The sequence below is a fragment of the Gopherus flavomarginatus genome, chromosome 5 (assembly GCF_025201925.1).
Source record: "Gopherus flavomarginatus isolate rGopFla2 chromosome 5, rGopFla2.mat.asm, whole genome shotgun sequence".
Lineage (NCBI taxonomy): Eukaryota > Metazoa > Chordata > Testudines > Testudinidae > Gopherus > Gopherus flavomarginatus.
Window position 1 is genome coordinate 12,852,755 of NC_066621.1, and position 20,919 is coordinate 12,873,673.

At 42.8% G+C, this 20,919-nt stretch overlaps 1 protein-coding gene across 1 annotated transcript in view; it reads right to left on the reverse strand.

The window, feature by feature from the left end:
* The window catches only part of CR1 (complement C3b/C4b receptor 1 (Knops blood group)), a 197,731-nt gene that overhangs the window by 39,212 nt on the left and 137,600 nt on the right, over window positions 1-20,919 (reverse strand). Inside the window, exons 45-55 of the mRNA XM_050953674.1 lie at window positions 19,753-19,929; window positions 16,639-16,821; window positions 15,734-15,916; window positions 14,982-15,164; window positions 12,303-12,482; window positions 10,831-10,860; window positions 8,662-8,737; window positions 7,380-7,457; window positions 6,789-6,819; window positions 6,156-6,231; window positions 1,652-1,768 (exon numbers count right to left, since the gene is read on the reverse strand). Coding sequence (XP_050809631.1) covers window positions 1,652-1,768; window positions 6,156-6,231; window positions 6,789-6,819; window positions 7,380-7,457; window positions 8,662-8,737; window positions 10,831-10,860; window positions 12,303-12,482; window positions 14,982-15,164; window positions 15,734-15,916; window positions 16,639-16,821; window positions 19,753-19,929 — 1,314 coding nt within the window. The remainder of the gene's footprint in view (window positions 1-1,651; window positions 1,769-6,155; window positions 6,232-6,788; window positions 6,820-7,379; window positions 7,458-8,661; window positions 8,738-10,830; window positions 10,861-12,302; window positions 12,483-14,981; window positions 15,165-15,733; window positions 15,917-16,638; window positions 16,822-19,752; window positions 19,930-20,919) is intronic.

The following is a 20,919-nucleotide window of genomic DNA, read 5'->3' on the forward strand; positions in this document are numbered from 1 at the left end:
GGGGGGGCAAAAGAGTGATCTGCATTTTTGTACCCCCAAGTCTTAGCTAATTAAAAGAAGAGCCTACAGTGAGAGATGCCAAGCTAAACCCCTTCTCTTCCTCCTCAGCAGGCAGAAAAAACTGAACCCCTGTGTCATGTGAAGAGGCTACCCAATAGACTAGAGAAAGCTTCTCCTTCTTGCTTGGGCCCAATTAATATTTCATTTAAGCTCATATTGTCTTGTGACTACAAATTTTTGTTTTAACCAGAGTCAAAACAGTACAGAAAAATGCATAACATATATATTGCCTGCAAACTTGGTCAAAAATGTTTCTATGCGTTACAGCCGTTTTGGTGATTTTATGATTTTTTTTAGAAGGGATGCCCAATAACGTTTAAACGTGAAGAGATGCAGAGGAATTGCACCATTTCCAGCATCAACAGTCACCCTGGGGACGACCTTGCCTAATACAAGACTAACCTCATTATCTCTAGACCAGGCCTGCACAACATGGGGCACGCATGGGCTCATTATGTGGCCCGCTGGGGGTGAGTAGGTGGGCTCACTGTGCGGCAGGTGAAGGAGGGGGGCTGAAGAGGCAGGCAGGCACTGGCAGGGGATGAAGAGGTGAGCCAGGTGGGCGGGTGGCTGAGGAGGCGAGCGGGCGAGCAGTGGTGAGGGCTGAATAGGTGAGCCGGGTGGTGGGGTTTGGAGGGCTGAGGAGGCAAGTGGGTGGGCAGTGGCAGGGGATGAGTAGACGAGCCGGGGTCGGGGGCGTTGGGGGCTGAGGAGATGAGCGAAGAGTCAGTGGCGGACCTGTTCTGCTGATCTGGTCTGGCTCCCATCCTCTCTCCAAGGGTTGCAGATGCCTGGAGGTACCTGCCTTCCATGCCTTCCTCATTCACATCTCATTCATTCAACAGCACAACTGATTACAAAGTTGGGGGAAGATCTTATTCTACTTCTAGCAAAAATACATGTTTCTTTTACCTTAATTTAGACTACTTTAGGAGCCCACTATAACATATTACCAAGGTTCAATACCACTGTTTCAGTGGGGCAGCGCTGGGGAAGGAGGGTTTGTTTCCACGTGGCCGGTGGTGCTGGGGCGGGGGAGGGTTGGGGGAGCCGGGGTTCAGCCCTCAGCTGTTTTCTTTGGAGTAATATGGCCCTTTACGAGTTGTGCAGGCCTGCTCTAGATTGATTTCTTGCCTGCACATTTATACCTGCCTCTGGAAACTTCCACTACATTCACCTGAGGAAGTGGGTATTTACCCACGAAACCTCATGCTCCAATTCTTCTGTAAGTCTATAAGGTGCCCCAGGGCTCTTTGTTGCCATTTACAGCTCCAGACTAACAGGGCTACCCCTCTGATACTAAGCCCCCTCTGTAAGCCTGGCTGGCAGAGGCCTGTAGAATCACGTGATCTGTCAACGGCAGACAGGGTAACGGACCCCAATCCACCGGGAACAGCCCCCGGCTCCCCCCGCCGGATTCGCTCCCCTCCTGCACCTGGGAACAGCTGGAGCCCCCCCAGCCCCTGCTCCCCCCTCTGTCCCTGCTCCTCTCCCCGGCCAGCCCAGCGCAGGGAAAGGGAAGCCCGGGGGGCGGGGCTGAGGGCCCGGAAAGCGGGGGAGGGGAGAAGCACCCTTCGCCCCCGACACTCACCCAGCGCTCCCCGGGGAAGCAGCGCGAGCACCAGCAGCGCCGAGAGACGCGGAGCCCAGCTCGGCCGAAGCAGCTCCATGGCGGCGAGCACCACCACATTCGAGGACCACACCCCGCCTCACACTGCGCATGTGCGGGACCCAACCGTCGCCGCTGCCGATTGGATGACGCTTGTGTAGGGCGCTGGGCGCGCGCACTAGGACGTAGGGGGCAGGGGGCACGCGCTCGCGCTTTGCCGCTACAGCCGCAGCTAAAGGAACAGGGGACGTCGCGGCTGCGCGTGCAGCTTTAGCGCGAGACAGGGTACGGCCGCTTGCTCCGGGGGAGCCTGCGGCGAAGCGCGGCCAGCAAAGGCCACGCTGTGCCCCCAGCTCCGCTCTGCGGCGACCAAGCGGGGAGCGCAGCGTTCAGCCTCCGGCTGCGGCGAGGGAGAAGCAAAAACGCTCCCGATGGGTTCGGGCCCGAGAGCTGCTTTTTGGTGCTGGCAACCGCTGCAGTTTCATACCCGAGCTTTGTTTCTCTGCCGTGCTGCGTGCTAGGAAAGCGCTGCTCGCAGGCGCATCTCTCATCTACTTTGTGTTGCTGCTCAATGGCACAGGCACATCAGCGTTAGAATAAAGGGGGAGTTAATTCTCCCCCCGCCCCTTTATCGTCACAGCGCTTGTAGGGGGTTTAATCATTGGCTGTGGGTGAGACAAGGCCCCTCTCAGTGCTCGGGTGATGGCTAGAGCCAGGTCATCCAAGGAAAACCGTTGTTTAGTCCCAGTCCAAAAGCAGAGAGAGCAACATTTGCTCCAATAAGTGATGCCGCTTAAAAGCTTGCTACTAAATGTTACACTAGATTTGTATGAGCATCTAGACCGCGCTGGAGAGCAGAGTCCCATGGCTGTAGGCCAGTGATCCTCTGCTTCAGGCTTTTGAGTTACAACTGGCTCTTACTGTGTCAAGTGCAGCTCTTTGCAGCATAATCAATCAGGCTGCTCACTGTGTTAATAATTGATAACATTTTTATAAGTGGTCAGTCATCTTGTGGTGAAACTATTTAAAAAGTAAATTGTTTTGTGTCATACCGTTTTAATATGAATAAATAGCGCTCTAGTAAATGAAACCATGAATTCACATTACGAGGGCTCTTTTGGATAATGGTAATTGCTAATTTGCCTCCTCAACCACTGATGTCTTGAGTATCACTGCTCTAAGCACTGAACATAAGCCCAGTGAGAGACTTTTTCATCTGTTTCTCTTCCTTTCCCTACCCTTAACCACCCCTTCTCTTGTCCCAACTCTAACCACAACACTTAATTTGTGAGTTTGGTTGCAGTAGAGCTACTATACTGAAACTACTGTTATAGTTGACAAGCATTCTGATAAGTAAAACTAAAAGTCTCTCTGGCTTGTTCTAAGCAGTTTTTATAGTCTTAACTGTATTAGTTATTGAAAATGGGCTGAAAGATGGAGTGTCACCCTCATTCAGGAAACAAGTAATGAGGCTTTATAGTTCGTTCTTAAAAACTAATTCATATTGAAGTACATAGTAGAATGCTTGAGAGATGCTTAGCTGACTTACCATACCAGTGAACAGCTGGAAGGTGTGAAGCCAGATTTAAAAAAAAAAGTGGGAGGGGGGGAAAGGTGAACAGACTAATGTACTTGTCTGTCTGTCTGTCCAGAACAAGCCTGTCACTTCATCCATTTTCTCCACAATTTAACCTAAATGTAAGTCACTGCACATTTGTTGGATCTTTTCAAACTACACTGCATTTACAATGATACTTTTCACCAATGCTGACCCATACTTGAGCTTAATACTCTTTCAAGATGTTGAAGAAAATCTTTGCCTTATTGACTATGGGCTCCATATTTAATAGCCGAAGACTTAAAGAGTAAAAGGCTCTTTTGTCTAGAGACTCTCACCCATTGCCTGATGACATCTCTATGCAGCATGTCTTAGTCTGTGAGCTTTTCAGTGTAGAGACCTATTTCACTTGCCAAAAGCCTCACAAAAACCTAGAGCACTGTGTAAACACCACAGGAACAGTAAGGTCTGAAGTATATCCAGATGCTTGTAAAATGTATGATGCACTTTAGAGTTCTTAATTGTTGCTTATATAAAACAATGCACATTCTTTGGAGACCCTGCATTAAGCATAGAAATAAAAGGTTGCATATTGAAGGCCAAAGCTTGAGCCCAGTGAAATCAATGGGAGTTTTGCTAGTAACTCCACTGGGACCAGCACTTAGACTTAAATCTACTGTTTCTGGTTTCATCTGGCAGCTTCTGGGTTTCGTTTTTGAATCTTTAAAAATATGTCACTTAGGGATTGCCTGTGTGAGGAAACTGATTATTCTGCTACAGCTATGCCAACTTTTGGTATAATTCCCTTATGGACACTCATTGTGGAAGAATCCTCTTATTTCAAAATAATTACTTTGAAAGTGAACAATTATTCTAGAATAAAGTCACTTTTATTCCAGAATAGTGTGTCCACATGAGGGAATTATACTGGAGTACAAGTGTTCCAGAACAGCTACTCTGCTTTAGTTATATCAGTTGATAGGGAAAATAGCCCCCCCTCCCTTGTTAATTCAGAGTTTCAGAATAAGAATAACCTATACCCCCTCGACCTTTCAGGCCCAAAGCCTTTAGCACAAAACTAAGCTAAATAAAAGCAAGAATTACAAACTTCTGCTAAAATTGTTTATCAGCATACTGAGCACTGGGGCATACAGAAACTGGGTTGTGAAGAAACTAGATATGAAGAAATGGCGTACGACACACTGACAAAAGAGGAACTAGGAGGAGGACAGGAGGTCTCTTGGGGGCCAGCTCAGCTTTAGGCAAGTATAGTATGGCAAATATTGCTTATTTAGGTAACTGTAAGGAGGGGTCACAGAATGACCAGCGCAATCACTGCCAGAACACATGAAACATGTTGAAATAGCTTGCTGATTTGCAATATTTTATGCCAGTTACGGTAAAATATTAATCTTAATCTGCAGTGTTAACAATATTAACCATAACATGGGCATGCTTATATGTGACGTTTTGCGGTTTTAACCTTTATAAGCTTGGTGAAAATTGTAAAGGGCAGAGCAGCCTACCTCTTGCGTGGGATTACACTGTCTCTGCCTGTATGCATACTTGTAATCTAGTAGTCTTGTTATAGCAATAAAGGTGCCTCAGGCTGTCTGATACAAAACCAACCATGTGGTCAATTTTCCACAACACAGTCAATTTTCCCATGTAGAAAAGCTATTAGGCTACTTACCACTATCACACAACCCCACTATCATTGTTACAAGTCTCCTGGTAGCACAAGAGGCCTGGAGTTGACATGTGGTTTGTGAATCTGCCCGTTCTTAATCCCTGGATCAAGGACAAAATGAGTCATATCTTTGTACTGCAACTGGCATTCACAAATGCCTTCAATCAATGTATAATTGAGGGATTATTTTACTGCAAGATCAGTCCCTTTACCTGGTTTAAAGGAGGCATTTGCTTCTTTGTGTGCAGGTTCTTTTAACTGTAGTTCAGATTAGAAATTCAGTGTAGGAACCTCTGCTCAAAAATATGGCAAGGTCTCCAAAGATGGAGGCATCATCAGTATCTTGAATCACAAGATTATCAAAATTGTTTTTAAAAATGTGTTGCTGTAAATTCACAAATCTCCTTTCTAAACAAATATTTTCCCTCTTACAGCAGTATTATAAATTCCAAACATTTTAAAGAAAGCTTTTGATTTAAAATCAGTATTAAAACATTTAATCTGTAGTTTCATGCCTATTAAGTCATTTTAAAGTAAGTGATCCAAGAAGAAAAAATTAAATATTGAAGACAAAATTTCATCCTAGTCTTATTTTCAGAGGGGTTAAAAATTACAACGGGTTGTAAAAGTTGATTGTATCTCTACTATAAAGGTGAAGGACATTAAGTGCTGTGTCTTTGAAGAGCAAGTAAAACTAAAAAGATACAGGGTTGGCAGTCAGGAAGCACTCTTATAAAATCCATGAACCCCTCAAAATTAAAGGTTCCTTTCTCACACACACAAGCTTCCCAAACTTTTCAAGACAACCGCTGTGGCAGTCAATGAAGCATACTCAGGAGGAAGTTCAGGGTCTTGTGCTTGCAGTTTCTGATCAAGGCAGGCTCAGCGGCCCTTGTGTCTTCTCCTCCTCCAGGTGACAGATTGCTTAGTCAACTGCTCAGAAACACGAATTTCCATGAAAGGGAAAGAAGGCCAGAGCATAATCTGAGGAGTAAGCATCCTTGATGCTGCAGCGTCTCTTGTTCATTTCAGAAGTCTGCATGCAAGACATTTACATGGACAAAGAGCAGGAGGGTATGAAGGAGGCCTAAAAGCTACAGTCTGGTGCTGTGTAAAGTTGATCTTAATGAACGAAACTGCTATAAGCATCTAATGGAAGCAGCTGCAGTAATAACGTCACAATATGTTATGACTTTGCATTTTCCCCTAGGGAACTTCGTTGCAACAAGGTAAATTACCCACAAAGACGGTGAAGGAAATGCTTCCGTGTTCTCCAGGCAAAATACTCGACCATGATGAGAAGCAGTTTCCTGCCTGCAGAAAAGGATACACCAATGTTAAAATAAAACTAGGTTCTTCTATGCTCCTACCAATGTTTAGAAACATTTTATTGCAATTTTATTATTTTCACTTGGACAAAAAGTAATCTTTTTGAAAATCTTACATTTCCCGGGGAAAGATTCTCAGATCAGCCTACTTTTTAAAAAAATCCAATTTACAACAAGTCAAAATAAATAGCACATTGTAAATTTGTTCATGTCAGACTGTATTTCATGCTGTTTAATGCACAACCATGAGGTGGTAGGTATGAATGAAGTATAAAAGCAGATAGCTGTTGGAGCCATTATATTAAGTGTCAGCATTCTAAAGAGAAGCAACACCAGCAAAAGTCAGTTTGCATTATGGACAGTGACAGCTACAGGACTAAATGCAGATTAAACTGTAAGCAGAGCAGCCATCACAACACACATTTAAACAGACAGACCCAAAGAACTGTTTGAGCCTTCTTCTAGTGTGGTTAGAATAAGTTGTATAGAGAATAAATTCCCCTACAACTTTACAAACAAAACATGGTTTCAAAGCTAGGTAACATTTGACCCATGATTTCCATCTTCCTTTGTACTAGATGGAAACATAATTATATGCAAGTAATGCTTCAGAACTGATTCTGTTCTAGCTTCCAAAAAAGAGGTATGACATTGCAAATGTGATCTCATTTGCTACAAACAAAAGCTCAGGCAAACCAGAAGTGTTTGTCATTACAACAGCCACTATTTTTATTCAATCACCAGAGGAGCAAGAAGATTGGGAGAAAAGTAGTCATTTTCCATTCAACATTCTTTGCATTAGAGCAGTAATCTCTACGGTTCAGGAGCCAAATTAACAATCATCATTACCCGAAGGAGCCACAGTAGTATAAAATTGATATTATTCTCACAGCAAGTAAGTTAATAACTCAGTGCAAGTTGCTAACTGGCTAACATACTAAAAGCATCCAGACTGGTTGATAACTTTTAATATATGCTGCAAAGAACTACAGAAGACACAGTAAAGAGCCCTTTACAACTCTCAAGCCTCAGTCTGAGTATCACTGCATTAGAGTAAGTTAGAGCTGACATCATTCACCACAATTTTGACATTTTTATATTGAAGAAGGTGATTTAAAATAAGCCCATACCTGCTATGGTGCAAATGAAATTTTTTGTTCAGTTACGTGGGCCAAAGGTATCTGGTACTTGTTTTCATGTGTATAGTAATAGCTGAACAGAGGAGAGGAAAAATAAATTACATTTTCAAAGGAAAACTCTAATTTAGTTTCTTTTAAAAGGAGAGACAAAGTAAATTTATATTTAGCCTCAAAATTAATTCCAGATTTTTATGGCTGTTGAAGTTTGGAAAGTTGATCTGAAGATATTTGAGGTCTCACTGATAACATCAGAGGACACCAAGATTAATTAATTTACCAAGACAAAAGATGAGGAGGGTTCTGATATTAAAGCCTTCTGATATAAGAGGGCTGGTAGGGGTAGGGAGGGAAATCTTCATTGAAAGGTGATATGCAAAATAGGAAAAAATAGGGCTTGTTCCACTTTAATGCTGTTTTGTTACACGGCCGAACAGCCTCAATGGTTTTATTACTAGAAATTCAGTTATTGGCAACTAGAGAAATAATAAGGCTACCGCAGGACATCACAAGAAACTGAACATAAAGCAAGTGAGAGAGTGGAAAGGATTTTGGACCAGACTGTTTCAGACACTTCATTTACACTATTTAAGTCTATTGTCTGACAGTTTGGAGAAGGGAGAGAAAGGGTTTTTGGGTTTTTTTATGTAATTTTTAAACACCTTCTGCCCCTGCAATTAAAGTTTGAGGGCTCACAATACACATTCTCAAAACTACTTCCATTCCTAGTCCCAGAAAGTCTTCCAACAAAACCTGAGAGAACCATGTTACATTGCTGATATTTCAAAAGGTAAAAAAGCAGCAGGGGAAAATGGAAAAAAAAAACCCTTTGCATCCTTTTTCTCTTTTCAAATGTTAGTATATTACAGAGATGTGCCCCCCACCCCGCACCCAAAAAAATCCTTTTGGATGTAAAGGGGAAAAATTCATCATGAGCCATATTTCTTTGTATCATGCCAATATCCTGGTGACAGAAAATAATGTTTTGGGTTTATTTTTGTAAAAATACATTATAATAATGCTTCTTCCAGAGCAAAGAGACTAGGAGGGAGAGAAGTTTTAAAATGTTACATATAAAGATTGGTATGTGAAAAACACTAAACTATCACCACCCGCAGACTCACAAAATTACGCTAGTGATTACCTATTTCTTTTGTCCCATTGTTGTATATGGAGATCATGATTCTTTTAATGAAATGTTTGGCCAGCATTAAACAGTGGAACCAAAGAACAGTTCATACACATATTGAAATGAATGGAAATTTAGAAAAATCCCTCACCCTGCATTCTGCTTAGACATAATCTTCCACATAATTCTGGTAACCAGGAGAAGCAGCAGCACACCACCTGCGATCGCTGAGACAACAAGGAGAGAACTGAATTAGTCTGACAAATGGGCTTATGAAACACAGAAATACTATTATTGGCCTTTGCAGATTTTTAATTAACTCACAAAATCCCAAACAAAGTTAACAGGTGACGACATTCCTCTATCTGTACCTCAATTTCACACATACAGAATGGGAAGAGACTATCTAGGAAGGAATACGGCAAAAAGGGATCTAGGAGTTATAGTGGACCACAAGCTAAATATGAGACAACAGTGTGATGCTGTTGCAAAAAAAACAAACAAGATTCTGGGATGCATTAACAGGTGTGTTGTGAGCAAGGCACGAGAAGTCTACTCTGTGCTGGTTAGGCCTCAACTGGAGGATTGTGTCCAGTTCTGGGTCCCGCATTTCAAGAAAGATTTGGAGATGGTCCAGAGAAGAGCAAGAAGAATGATTAAAGGTTTGAGAACATGACCTATGAAGGAAGGCTGAAAGAACTGGGTTTGTTTAGTTTGGAAAAGAGAAGATTGACAGGGGACATGATAGCAGTTTTCAGGTATCTAAAAGGGTGTCATAAGGAGGAGGGAGAAAACCTGTTCACATTAGCCTCTAAGGATAGAACAAGAAGCAATGGGCTTAAACTGCAGCAAGGGAGGTTTAGGTTGGACATTAGGAAAAAGTTCCTAACTGTCAGGGTGGTTTAACACTGGAACAAACTGCCTAGGGAGGTTGTGGAATCTCCATCTCCGGAGGTATTTAAGAGTAGGTTAGATAAATGTCTATCTGGGATGGTCTAGATAATATTTGGTCCTGCCATGAGGGCAGGGGACTGGACTCGATGACCTCTTGAGGTCCCTTCCAGTCCTAGAATCTATGAATCTATAAGGGTTTCTGACTCCTGAGTTATTGTCTGTGTTTACAAAATTAACATTTCATATTGTACCCTTCTCAGGTTTAGATATTTAGGCAAAAACATAACATTACTGCATTCAACAAGTTCACTGTGAATAAGACTATCTATTAGTGTTTAAATATAATATGTGGATTCATAGTGGCACAAACAAAAGATTTACACCATGCACAAATGGGTCACCATTCACATCCCATTGTCTAAAACAGGGGTCGGCAACCTTTCAGAAGTGGTGTGCCGAGTCTTCATTTATTCACTCTAATTTAAGGTTTCGTGTGCCAGTAATACATTTTAATGTTTTTAGAAGGTCTCTTTCTATAAATCTATAATATATAACTAAACTATTGTTGTATATAAAAGTAAATAAGGTTTTTAAAATGTTTAAGAAGATTAATTTAAAATTAAATTAAAATGCAGAGCTCCCCGGACAAGTGGTCAGGACCCGGGCAGTGTGAGTACCACTGAAAATCAGCTCACATGTCGCCTTCGGCACACGTGCCATAGGTTGCCTACCCCTGGTCTAAAACCTAGAGCTCTTTAGACTGCTTGAAATGAGATCAACTATGTTCCAGTATATGAAAAACCCAAACTACTGTGCTGCTGTAGCACATTAGTGTAGACGCTACCTATCCCATTTGCGTAAGTAATTTACCTCCCCAAAAGGTGGTGGCCAGGTCAATAGCAGAATTCTTCCATTGATCTTGCACTATCTATGCAGGGATGTAGGTCGGCTTACCAACTCCATTCAGGTGTGGATTTTTCACACCCCTTGCTGACAGTGAAACTGAACTAGTATTTTAGCGTAGACCAGACCTGAGCCAGGTGCTCTAGAGGAAGCCCTAGAGTAAAATTGAAGAATGCTAACAAAGCTGACAAAAATCTTAGGCCAAGTGGCTTTGGTGCATATGGTTTTTGGACATAAAATAGTTGCTGCGTTCAAGACAATGTAATCTCAAGCTTTAGGGAACTCCACCAGGAAGTGAGGTTTTTTAAAAGAGTCTGATTATGGAGGTACTGTACTTTTCCTGGTTCACATGTAGTCTTGTGGAGGAGCAAAGATTTGAAAGCTGGGAAACTGACTCCATAAAGAAGGTTCAGAAACAATGGACCAGATGTTCAACTAGGGTACATCCACTGAAGTCAGTGGAGCTATTTCTATCTACCACATCTGTGACTCTAACCCCAAGTCTTTGTAGTAAACTACTTACCAAGCACTACTGAGATGAAGTTATAGGAACCTAGAATGGGAGGGAGAAGGGAGAAAAAAAATTGAACTACTATAATATGAAAGAGGAATCACAGCCATATGATTTCTTCAAAAATATTTATCCAAACATTTTCTGTATTTCAGGCATGTTACAGATTTTATTGGTGAGAACTAGAAAGCAACATTTATGAAAAGTCCTCCCCATATTGCCAGCTATATAGAAAGGCCCTTGCAACTTTTAAAGGGAGGTAAACCACTGTAACCCAATTGCCTCTTCCAGCACAGGAGAAAGCTCAGCACTGTATTGAGTGGCTGAGCAAGAAAGAAGCTCTTTCAGTTCACCTGCTAAATTAACCACATATCAACTGTGAGGGCCTTGGGAGCACGTCACACACCCACTGAATTAAGCTGACAGGACAAAGCTGTTGCTTAGAGAACTGCCTTTTACTGATAGGGAGAAAACGTGAAGTAGAGAATAAGGCATATTTTGAAAACTGCAACCTAAACACAGTGAGTTTTACACAGAATAACATAACTATTGTGAAAAGCTCCCTTAAAGAGCCAATCAGCACAGCAAGACAAAAGCCATGGCTGTAACACTGATTGGTGGTCTCTACATAGTCAAAACACTCAAAACCATATTAGGACATCATATTATATTTTAGACAGGCCTCAAGTTGAGAGAATTTGCTTTTTACCTTTCCATATTTAGGTCCCGTCTACACACAAAATTCACAGTGGTTTAAGTTAAATAAGACTTTATATCAATTTAGTTAACCGGGTGCAAGCCTCTGCGTGGGCACACTTATCTGTTTGAAAATTCTTATATTAGTTTAGCTTGCATTCATAATTTAGAGGTGCAGGCTCAACTGATATAAGCCAAGTAGGAATTGCTTTGAGTGCCCACACACAAAGTTAAACAAGTATGATTAAATCTGCTTTCAAAAAAAATAGCACCTTTAGTTAAGCCCTTGCAACTATGTGGGGAGACCAGGTATTAGTCTTTTCATTGTACATGTCATGAAACAACTGATGCAGATATATTCAGGAGACATATATGCACTGAGTTCATTTTGGGTACCAGTGTAAGTTTGTTCAAATAAACATTTGAAAACCTAACATACAATCTCTTTTCTATCCTAGATAGATACTGTCTATGCAGCCAAAGAAACATTTTACCTTGTCTGCACACAAACTTGCACCGGTTTAACTAAATCAGGTTTTAAATAAGACGTGTCTAGTGTTGGAAATCTCTGTGTAAAGCAGGCCTCAGAAAAGACAGGGATTTGTGTTGCAGATTCTAGAAAGGGCAAATCTCATTTCAACCTCTATTTTCATTTGACCACTAGATGGAAACCTAACACAGGGAATAAAAATGAAATATTCACCATCTACTGTTAAGCTTGCTACAGTCTCATCACAGCAAAGACTTAACTCACGAGCATGAATTTTTCCCATTTATTCTATACATACTGGGACTACAGACTGGCACAGGGGGATCCCAGGTAAAGTCATGTTGGCACTGTATCAGACTGCTGCCTTCCAACACATAACCGTTGTCACATTCCAGAGTAACATAAGTTCCAAATCGATATGTAGTTCCCACTACTGCCTTCTTGCCACCTTGAACTTCTGGGAATGCACATCTGATCTCTGAAATAAAGGGCAGCAAAAACAATGTTTCAAGAAGAGGAGGAATGTAAGTTGCAGAAGATGAAATTGCAGTTTTTTTTTTAAGGTGTAGTCAGGGCAATCCCTAGAGGGGTGGGACTAACTGTGCTGGGCCAATCGCACCAGCCTGCGGGGCCCAATAAAGTACCGTGCCAGGACCAGTCACCCTGATTCGCCGTACCCAAGGGACGGCTCTGGGTGTAGTTATATTCACTTATAAAAGTGACAAGAACCAACATGTAATCCTATTACTGTACCAAGGTGTAATTTGCTGCCTTGTCGCTGGAGGAATGTAGACATACAGGGCAAAATCCTGGCCCACTGAAGTCAGTGGGAATTTTACCAGGATTTCAATTCATAGTCTGTTTCAGTCTTTAGTTTTTATGCACTAGCTCAGTACTGTGTTGAAGCAGAAGAAAGATGTCAAGCTCCTCAAGGCAGGCAACTGCCATTTTATTTTTAGCTGGTTTGCAGGGAAAAACCTATTAAGTCATTTCTGTCCTTAATGTTTTGTAGAACAGCGCAAGCATGACAGGACTAAATCAGAAAGGCTAAGGAACAAAATGGATTACACACAGCAAGGGACATAAAAGGGACTAAGAAGAGGTTCTTTAAACACATTAGGAGCAAGGAGAAAGACAACGGAAATTGTAGGTCATCTAGATACTGGGGAAAGAGAACTAACTGATGACATCAAGAAGGTTCAGGTATTTAAGGCGTATTTTGCTTCAGTCTTCATTGAAAGGTTAATGGTGACCCAGATACTGAATATTAACAAGGAGGAAGGAAGGAAGACAAGCCAAAACAGGGGAAGAATAGGAGAAAGAACATTTGGATAAGTTTCATGCATTCAAGTCAGCGGGACTTGATGAAATTAATACTAGAGTAATGAAGGAACTAGCAGAAGCACTCTCAGAAATATTAGTAACTATAGTCAAGAAGTCATGAAGGATGGGCGAAGTCCTAGAGGTCTGGAAGAAGGGCAAACACAGTACCTGTCTTTAAAAGGGGGAACAAAAAGGACCCTGGGAATTATATACCAATCAGCCTAACTTCGATATCTGGAAAAGATACTGAAATATTAAACAATATATAATTACCAAGAACAAATCATACCAACCAACCTACTTTCCTTCTTTAACAGGGTTACTGGCCTAGTAGATAGGTGGGAAGAAGTAAACGTGATATATCTTGATTTTAGTAAGGCTTTTCACATAGTCCTATCTTTTTCTTTTTGAGGCCCCCCCCAAAACATGCTATAAAAACTCCGTGGTCCACCTGTGCCACAACAATTGGTTTTCTGCATATAAAAGCCAGGGCTGGCGTTAAGTAGAAAGCAGGACACTGCCCAGGGCCCCATGTCACAAAGACGCCTGAACAAAGCTAAGTTGTTCAGGCTTTAACTTCAGCTCCCAGTGGTGGGGCTCAGGGCCCCAAGCAGCAGGGCTTCAGCTTTCTGCCCTGGGCTCTAGTGAGTCTAACACTGGTCCTGCTTGGTGAACTTCCTGAAACCTGTTTGAGGCCCCTTCAGGGGCCCGGGACCCCTGGTTGAGAACCACTGCTATATGACATTTTCAATAACAAATCATGGAAACGTGGTCTAGATTAATTTACTATAAGGTGGGTGCAAAACTAGTTGAAAGACCATACTCAAAGAGTAGTTATCAATGGTTTGCTGTCAAACTGGGAGGGCGTATCTAGTGGCATCCTGCAGGGCTCAGTGTGCTGGGTCTGGCACTAATCAATATTTTCATTAATGAGTGGGATAATAGAATGGAGAGTATGCGTATAAAATGTGCAGATGACACCAACTTGGGAGGGGTGAAAGCATTTTGGAGGACAGGATTAGAATTTAAAATGACCTTGACAAACTTGAGAATTGGTCTGAAATCAACAAGATGAGATTCAAGAAAGACAATTGCCAAGTACTTCACTGCAAAAGGAAACATCAAATACACAACTACAAAATGTGGAGTAACTGGCTAAGTGGTAGTAATGCTGAAAAGAATTCAGGGGTAATAGTAGATCGCAGATAGAATATGAGATCCACAGATTCATTTTCAGTTGTGCCTTACAGCAGTGAGGCAAACACACATTGCGGTAAAGTTTACTACCTACCTTCCCTTACATAGCATTTACATCCCCCCAAATACCTTTAACTTCATTTTCGTTAGTATTTCTACACTATTCCGTCTTCCTGCTGACACTTTTATAAATCCTTTCAACAGCAACCTCATCCGGCAGTGCTCAGAGAGCCGTGCTCTCCACTGGCATCAGAGCACAAGTTCCACTGAAGTCAACTGAGCTTCTTGTGCAAGCAGTGATTATAGCCCTGTGTGTCTCCCTGCGGGATCTGTTCCCAGCTGTGAATTTTGTTACATTAGCTGGTGTGTCTGAACATTCTCTCTCTCATTTTAAATCCAGTTGGGTGACTGACACACCTACAACCAAAGGGAAGAAGCCAACCGAAAATCCATTCACCTTCACATAGAGGAGAAGGGAGGCTCCACGTTCCAGATGTGGTACAATAGATCGAAGCCTCTCCACGGAGGGCGTAGCCAGGTTCACAGCTGTAGTTCACATATGTTCCACTGGGGAAAGCTGCCAATGGCTTGGCATTGTGCTTCCCTTTGACAATGAATGGAGGTGGGGGACACGGCAACACTAATGGGGGAGAGGAGAAGAAGAATATTTCAGTGAAAATCTGAATCCTGTTCAAGCAGAGCTTAAAATAGGAGCAGAATGCGGGAAAGCCCAGGATGCACGAGTTATATCAAACCCCTCCATTGCACCAGTGATGCAACACATACAAAAAAGATTAAATATCACCTACCTAGATTCACCCTTCACCCTGAAACTCAGATTTTCCCAATCTGCTACTTTTCTATTCCTACAAATTTCCCTTGAGTCCTTTAAATATCCAAAATAGAATTTGTTGAGAGGGGGATGAGTTTTGTTGATTTGTGTTTCCATTCACACCTTTAGGACGCTCAGTGAGACAGACCATTGCCAGATCTTCGTCAGGAGGGCAGAGCAGGATGCAGGGGATCAACTATCACAGTGACAAGCACAGTCAAGAGATAAGGGGGTAGGTGGATATTTGTATTTTCCCCATTCACAGCTGAAAAGTGATCCCAGGATTCAATGGAAGTTTATTTTTTAGCCTCCAGGTATAACCCTACCAGATGTTGATCATCTCAGTCACCCTGCAGTCAACCCTGATTCACACTTACCCTGTATGCAGACTGGAACAGGAAGATCCCAGGTTCTGTCATCTCGGCACTGAATCTGATGGCTGCCAATCAGGGTGTAGCCAGGATCACATTCAAACCTAACAGTATCCCTGGGTCTATAGACAGGTCCACGTCCAGCTACTTTTCTTCCATTCTGGATTTCTGGGGCAATGCAGAGAACTTCTGAAATTGAAAAGGTGCAGATGGTGTCAGTCTGTCTGGCAAGCAGTGCTATTCAGTGGGCACTTGGTACCTGTGCTCTGCACTGGCTGCCTACCAGTTTCTGGGGAGAGTTGATCGTGTTGCTTTTAACCTCTAACATGCAAACGCTTTAGTGCTAGCCTGCCTAATACCACATCCCAGGGGTACCGTACTGTTCTTCTCGTGGTGAACAGAGGCCCTACATGGATCCCTCTCAGTGACAGAGAGCAGGGCTGGTGGGAGAGCTCCCTGTGAGGGACCTTCAATTTGGTGCCTACTCCTTGCACTTGGTGTTAAACAGTACAGGCCTGTTTGCCTTTAGGACACACACTGCAAATCTTTCCTGTTCGCTCAGCATGTAGCAAGGGAAGAGACTGGAGGCAGAGATCTCTCTCTGTGATGTGAGGGGAGTGTGGATATTCGTTTCTAGTTTTTGTAATTCATGACAAGTGTGCCCAGGGTTTCAGATAGACACTTTTTAAAATATTTTCCTTGTGGGTGTTTAACTGTGCACACGCATGTAGGAATGGAGTGTGGATACAGTGCCTTTATTTTCAAAAGCATTTATTTCACCATGTGTCTAATTAAATGGAGCTTTAATTCCCTGCTATTAATTGTGTTGCACAGGTGACCTTGTCTTTCATGTTAAATCCTGTGGTAGGAGCTTCTTCCTCTTAGTTCTAGGTAACAGAACATAAACGCACGTTCACACCGAGGAAGGGGAGGGCTCCACGTTCCGGATGCCGTACAATAAATAGATGCCTGCCCAGTAAGGGAATAACCGGGCTCACAGCTGTAATTTACAGACATTCCGCTGCTGAACACTGCCAAGTCCTGGTCGCTGGGCTTCCCATTGGCGATGGCTGGAGGAGAGGGACACTGCAGCACTGCAGGGAGGGAAGAGAGTCTTAACTGAACCAGAGCTCATGCAGGCTAATTTATAGCAGGGAAAAGATCCACATGCTTGTTTTGAGTTGTGCCGAACACAACAGCAGTGAGGCTAATGCACACCAGGGGTAAAGCTACCTACCTCATAGATTCATAGACTCTAGGACTGGAAGGGACCTCGAGAGGTCATCGAGTCCAGTCCCCTGCCCTCATGGCAGGACCAAATACTGTCTAGACCATCCCTAATAGACATTTATCTAAGCTACTCTTAAATATCTCCAGAGATGGAGATTCCACAACTTCCCTAGGCAATCTATTCCAGTGTTTAACTACCCTGACAGTTAGGAACTTTTTCCTAATGTCCAACCTAAATCTCCCTTGCTGCAGTTTAAGCCCATTGCTTCTTGTTCTATCATTGGAGGCTAAGGTGAACAAGTTTTCTCCCTCCTCCTGATGACACCCTTTTAGATACCTGAAAACTGCTATCATGTCCCCTCTCAGTCTTCTCTTTTCCACACTAAACAAACCCAATTCCTTCAGCCTTCCTTCATAGGTCATGTTCTCAACACCTTTAATCATTCTCGTTGCTCTTCTCTGGACCCTCTCCAGTTTCTCCACATCTTTCTTGAAATGCGGTGCCCAGAACTGGACACAATACTCCAGTTGAGGCCTAACCAGTGCAGAGTAGAGCGGAAGAATGACTTCTCGTGTCTTGTTTACAACACACCTGTTAATGCATCCCAGAATCACATTTGCTTTTTTTGCAACAGTATCACACTGTTGACTCATATTGAGCTTGTGGTCCACTATGACCCCTAGATCTCTTTCTGCCATACTCCTTCCTAGACAGTCTCCTCCCATTCTGTATGTGTGAAACTGATTGTTCCTTCCTAAGTGGAGCACTTTGCATTTATCTTTATTGAACTTCATCCGGTTTACCTCAGACCATTTCTCCAATTTGTCCAGATTGTTTTGAATTTTGACCCTGTCCTCCAAAGCAGTTGCAATCCCTCCCAGTTTGGTATCGTCCACAAACTTAATAAGCGTACTTTCTATGCCAACATCTAAATCGTTGATGAAGATATTGAACAGAGCCGGTCCCAAAACAGACCCCTGCGGAACCCCACTTGTTATACCTTTCCAGCAGGATTGGGAGCCATTAATAACTACTCTCTGAGTACGGTTATCCAGCCAGTTATGCACCCACCTTATAGTAGCCCCATCTAAATTGTACTTTCCTAGTTTATCTATAAGATACCTCCAATCCCTCCACCTCATTCATATTCCCCCCAAATACCTATATAGCGTGATGAGTCAGTCATGTTTCTTGACACCCACAGACATGTTCCCAACCATCTTAATATGGCTCCAACAGCTACTTCCACTGTATATTTTGTGTTTGCAATGGAAATGCTGCCACTTTCGGATAATTTATTAGTTGCTTGGTTGGAGCCTTCTCTACAGTCCCTTATCTTGAGAGGAGAGTTAAGTTGGCAAATCTGGCCAGTACTCAGTTCTTCAGGGATCTTTTTGGACCGTGGAAAAACCGAGATACTATGGAGAGGAGCATGGGAAACACTGGGATAGCTACACAGATATTTTCATTTCCCTTTCAGATCTCAAAACTAATCCCAGTGTCCTTTTGGCCTCCAGCTCAGCCCTGCCAGATCCTACTCTTCACTGTGATGGCACCCCCATAAGGCTTTATGGAAATATGCTTATTAATATATATGACATACTAGAATATGTTCTGTGCTACATATGCCATGTAACATATCTATGTGAAGGTTATGATCTACTGAATCTATTAATCCTATTAGTATGCATGTATCCTTTTTGTATTCAAAGTTATGAATATTGGCCGCGTACTGGCATGATTTCTAAATAACCTTAGTAGAGCACTTGGTCAGTTCCTGGAGAAAGGAATTTGCAAAGTTAAGTGCCCAGTCAAGAAGCACTTAAGGAACAATGCATCTTGGAATGCTCCAATCCACATAAGAAGTCTTCCTGTAGACATTCAAGATATCATGTGGTCAATGGCTTCTGCCTGTAAACACTGTGAGTCATGCACAGACTTGTGACTTGCCCAGGTGACTCCAGAACTCCATCTTGGAGCTGGACTTTGCCTAGGAGGGAGGAGGGGGTCTTCACCCACAAGAGAAAGTCTGTTTAAGCCCATGGGAGACCCCCTCCATTTTGTCTTCAGCCAGCTAAAGAGGGAGAGCCTCTCCACCTCTGAAAGAAACTGGAACAAAGGATAGTCACCACAGGGGGGTGTGAGTGATTGCTGGACCCAGACTATCACAAGACTAATTTGTAAAAGGAAACTTACTGGAACTGGTGAGATCTTATCTGTATTCAGTTTTCTTAGGCATAGACTTGAGTGTTTTATTTTATTTTACTGAGTAATTCACTTTGTTCTGTCTGTTACTACTTGGAACCACTTAAATCTTACTTTCTGTATTTAATAAAATTACTTTTTACTTATTAACTAACCCAGAGTATGTATTAATACCTGGGGCGGGGGAACAGCTGTGCATCTCTATCAGTGTTATAGAGGGCGAACAATTTATGAGTTTACCCTGCATAAGCTTTATACAGGGTAAAACGGATTTATTTGGGTTTAGAACCCACTGGGAGTTGGGCATCTGAGTGTTAAAGATAAGAACACTTCTGTAAGCTGCTTTCAGTCAAGCCTACAGCTGCTAGCGGACATGGTTCAGACCTGGCTCTGGGTTTGCAGCAGGCTAGCAAGTCTGACTCAAACCAGGCAGTGCACTGACATCCTAAGCTAACAGGGCAGGAAAGCAGGGGCATAAGTAGTCTTGGCACATCAGGTGGCAGGTCCCAAGAGATTTTCTGTGATCGAACCCATCACAATCACAATGGGATCAAAGATAACCCATCATCAAAGCCTCAGTCACACTTACTTCTTTCACAGACAGGGACAGGAGGATCCCATCTACCATCATCTTGGCACTGAGTCTCGGGGCTGCCGCTCAAGGTGTAACCAGGGTCACATTCGAACACAACGAGGTCTCTGGGACTGTAGGCAGGCTGTACCCCATTTGTTCTGCCATTCTCCACTTCTGGGCCTAAGCACGTGGCTGAAAGGGAAAGCATAACAAACCCTTTAGACTCTAACGCACATGTGGGATGGAATGGACTGAGCCATTTCCTTTCATAAGTCTTTTACTGTACTTCAATTTCGTAACTATTTCTACACTATGACGTCCTCTTGTCACCTGTATCAGTTCTTTCAGCATGAACATGACCCAGCTGCACTCCCAGAATCATTCACCACTGGTACAAGTGGATGCAAAGCCACTGAAGTTAAAGGAGCTCCTCTTGTCAGCAGTGACTTTGGCCCATGTGTCTCACTGGAAGTTGAGCCCCTAGCTGTCGAATTTGCTGAATTGGTGGCTTGTCTCAAAGTTCTATTTAAATTCTTTTGCGTGTCTCACGCACTGAGCGAGGACAAGGGAAGCAGCAAACAGAACAGAAACGCACCTTCACATTGAGGGTGGGGGTTGCTCCAAACTCCAGATGCTGAACAATGAAATTATGCCTCCCCAAAAAGGGAGTAGTCAGGATCAGAACAGTAATTTACAGACACCCACCACCCAGAAAAAAATATCAGCCTCCTTTAAGCATCTCAAGTTGGACAACCAAAAAAATCACTGGACAATTTATGCTCACTATTTAGTGTGTTACATTGCAAGAGCAAATGGCCTATTGCTTTTCTGAATCTTTTACTCATTTGTAACAATCTCGTCCTCACCCCATTATAAAAATGAACTTGACTGCAAGACCACTGTCAGGGAGGAAAACAAAAAAAGGTTCCATGATTATTCAGAATGCAGGAACTAGAGGGTCATCATCCACCTCCAAAGGAAGAGTAAAAAGTGAGTGTAGTTACTGGAAAGCCTGCTCATAATTGATAAAAATAGTGAAATTCAGCTGCGGAAGCAGAAGTACCTGCAAAAGCTGTGGTGGACCAAGAAATTATTGAATATCATCTTGTAAATCACTTCCAGTTCCCATTTCAAGATGGGACAGACATGAGGATCCTGAGCAGAGGAAGATAAAAGTGCTCT